We start from the raw sequence: 3,739 nt of genomic DNA, 5'->3' as shown, positions 1-3,739 counted from the left end.
TAGGTAGGTGGGTGTGTTTGCCTTTCAAAAAACAAATAGACAACTTTAGACATATTGTAATGTAGAGTGTTCGCACCTAAAACTGAACCGACATCGTGTTAGTGGCAAATTATGGAGGCGATTTGCATCACTCAACTTCCAATCATATTTTGACACATCACTCAATACATCATTCGACAAACCACCCCACTACTCCCCATTCTACCAACATATTTGTCACGCCACCGCCAAGTACCCGACCCCATCCACCAACACGCTATCAAATTATGCCACCATGACACTAGGTCTTAGGGTTGTCTTTAAAGAATAAATTGTGTAAAGATGATAGTACTTTCTTGGTTAATTCTAGATGATGAGTGGTTATTTATATTGTATAAGAATATATATATTGCATGTATTAATTTCTTAAATACAACACTTAAACCCTTAAAGTTATCATTAGAAAAATTATATTTTTATATGTTCTTAAATTTTTTCTTAACTAGTTTCTTTTTTTCTTTCTATAGTTTAAACTTTAAATATTTCTATGTTTGTTCCCAGTACTAGTTCAATTCTTCAATTTTTTTCATACTTAAACTATTCAACGTTAACTATTCAATTTTATCAAACGCATCTTTAACAACAGAGAAATTTTGTTTAGCATATACAAAGGTATTTTGATAATTTTAGTTTTCTTTATGGTTAAGCTAAAAAATTCTCGCAACTCGTTTGCCCTGTTATATCGATTGGATAACGAGCCGGCAGGATCCATTCGCGACAGAATCAGAATCACGGATCATGGGACAGCAGCCTTGCAACCGAATTGGATCAGAATTTCGACGGGAAGAACAGGAAAAGAGCTCGAAGATCTCGAAGCACTTGTGGGTGCTTTCGAATTCAACAACAACGGGGTGGACACGTGCTCTTGGTCATTGTCTAATAACGGTATCTTCTTTGTTCGATCTCTTTCCACTCTTATAGATAAACGGTTACTTGGTGATGCATCAATTTCCAATGAAACGATGAAAAACAACCTTGTTCCTAAGAAGATCGAAATTTTTGTGTGGCGGGCATGCCAAAAAAGATTGCCCGTCCGAATTGAGCTTGATAAAAGGGGGATAGATTTGAATAGTGTTAGATGTCCGTTATGTGATGATGATCTAGAGACCGTTGACCACTCCTTAATCTTTTGTAAATGTGCTATGGACGTGTGGGATCGAGTTTTTGCTTGGTGGGGTTTTGGTAGTATGTCAAACCTTAGTATCAATGAAGTATTTGTAGTGACCAAACCTTAGTATCAATGAAGTATTTGTAGTGACCCGAACTTTTACATGTTATATATATTAAATGAAATTATTATTTACATGATTAAGTGTTTCCAACATGTTAAGCAATCAAACTTGTTAAGACTTGATTAATTGAAATAGGTTTCATATAGACAATTGACCACCCAAGTTGACCGGTGATTCACGAACGTTAAAACTTGTAAAAACTATATGATGACATATATATGATTATATATATAGTTAACATGATAAGTAAGTATCTCATTAGGTATTTTAACAATGAGTTATATACATAAAATTGAGTTTATTGAATTAAGAAACTCGAAACTGTATATATAACGATTATCGTTATAACAACGTCTTACTAAATACATATGAATCATATTAAGATATTGATACACTATGTTTAATCATGATAAATGATAAGTAAACATGTCATTAAGTGTATTAACAATGAACTACATATGTAAAAACAAAACTACTAACTTAATGATTTCGAAACGAGACATATATGTAACGATTATCGTTGTAACAATATTTAACTGTATATATATCATACTAAGATATATTAATATATCATAATATCATGATTATGTAATAATTTAACATCTCATTAGATATAATAAACATTGGGTTAACAACATTTAACATGATCGTTAACTTAAAGGTTTCAAATCAACATTTACATGCAACGAAAAACGATGACTTAACGACTCAGTTAAAATGTATATACATGTAGTGTTTTAATATGTATTCATACACTTTTGAAAGACTTCAAGACACTTAACAAAATACTTCTACTTAACAAAAATGCTTACAATTACATCCTCGTTCAGTTTCATCAACAATTCTACTCGTATGCACCCGTATTCGTACTCGTACAATACACAGCTTTTAGATGTATGTACTATTGGTATATACACTCCAATGATCAGCTCTTAACAGCCCATGTGAGTCAGCTAACACATGTGGAAACTATCATTTGGCAACTAGCATGAAATATCTCATAAAATTACAAAAATATTAGTAATCATTCATGACTTATTTACATGTAAACAAAATTACACATCCTTTATATCTAATCCATATACTAACGACCAAAAACACCTAAAAACACTTTCATTCTTCAATTTTCTTCATCTAATTGATTTTATCTTCAAGTTCTAAGTGTTCTTCATAAATTCTATAAGTTCTAGTTTCATAAAATCAAGAATACTTCCAAGTTTGCTAGCTTACTTCTGGGAAAATGATTTTTCGTATGAACATGAAACTATATCCAAAAATCATGGTTAAACTCAAAGTGGAAGTATGTTTTTCAAAATGGTCATCAAGACGTCGTTCTTTCGACTGAAATGACTACCTCTTACAAAAATGACTTGTAACTTATATTTCCGACTATAAACCTATACTTTTTCTACTTAGATTCATAAAATAGAGTTCAATATAAAATTATAGCAATTTGATTCACTCAAAACGGATTTAAAATGAAGAAGTTATGGGTAAAACAAGATTGGATTTTTTTTATTGTTGTAGCTACGGGAAATATTGTAACAATTCTATACAAATCATATCCTATCTAACTTATATTGTATTATACATGTATTCTAATATATTATGTAATCTTGGGATACCATAGATACGTATGCAAATATTTTGACATATCATATCGACCCATCTATATATATTATTTGGAACAACCATAGACACTCTATATGCAGTAATGTTGGAGTTAGCTATACAGGGTTGAGGTTGATTCCAAAAATATATATACTTTGAGTTGTGATCTAGCCTGAGACGTGTATACACTGGGTCGTGGATTGATTCAAGATAATATATATCAATTTATTTCTGTACATTTAACTATGGACAACTAGTTGTAGGTTACTAACGAGGACAGCTGACTTAATAAACTTAAAACATCAAAATGTATTAAAAGTGTTGTAAGTATATTTTGAACATACTTTGATATATATGTACATATTTATTATAGGTTCGTGAATCGACCAGTGGCCAAGTCTTATTTCCCGACGAAGTAAAAATCTGTGAAAGTGAGTTATAGTCCCACTTTTAAAATCTAATATTTTGGGATGAGAATACATGCAGTTTTATAAATGTTTTACGAAATAGACACAAGTAAATGAAACTACATTATACGGGTGAATGATCGAAGCCGAATATGCCCCTTTTGCTTGGTAACCTAAGAATTAGTAAACCGATCTACTAATTGACGCAAATCCTAAAGATAGATCTATTGGGCCTAACGAACCCCATCCAAAGTACCGGATGCTTTAGTACTTCGAATTCGTTTTTATCATGTCCGAAGGATTTCCCAAAATGATAGGGGATATTCTTATATGCATCTTGTTAATGTCGGTTACCAGGTGTTCACCATATAAATGATTTTTATCTCTATGTATGGGATGTATATTGAAATATGAAATCTTGTGGTCTATTATTATGATTTGATAATATAT

General features: G+C 31.3%; 1 protein-coding gene across 1 annotated transcript; it reads left to right on the top strand.

Moving 5' to 3' along the window:
• The first annotated feature begins 677 nt into the window (after window positions 1-677).
• On the top strand, window positions 678-1,274 carry LOC139855300 (uncharacterized). The gene has a single exon (XM_071844533.1). The coding sequence runs from the start codon at window positions 678-680 to the stop codon at window positions 1,272-1,274; it is 597 nt and encodes a 198-aa protein (XP_071700634.1).
• Window positions 1,275-3,739: the final 2,465 nt, after the last annotated feature.

Source organism: Rutidosis leptorrhynchoides, chromosome 6, assembly GCF_046630445.1.
Source record: "Rutidosis leptorrhynchoides isolate AG116_Rl617_1_P2 chromosome 6, CSIRO_AGI_Rlap_v1, whole genome shotgun sequence".
In the NCBI taxonomy this organism is placed as follows: Eukaryota; Viridiplantae; Streptophyta; class Magnoliopsida; order Asterales; family Asteraceae; genus Rutidosis; species Rutidosis leptorrhynchoides.
The sequence above is the reverse complement of the archived record's forward strand: the minus strand, read 5'-3'. Positions and strand labels throughout refer to the sequence as shown.

What these genes read in the sequence shown, in the direction of transcription:
- LOC139855300 (XM_071844533.1), top strand. Translation starts at nt 678, where the DNA reads ATGGTTAAGCTAAAAAATTCTCGCAACTCGTTTGCCCTGTTATATCGA.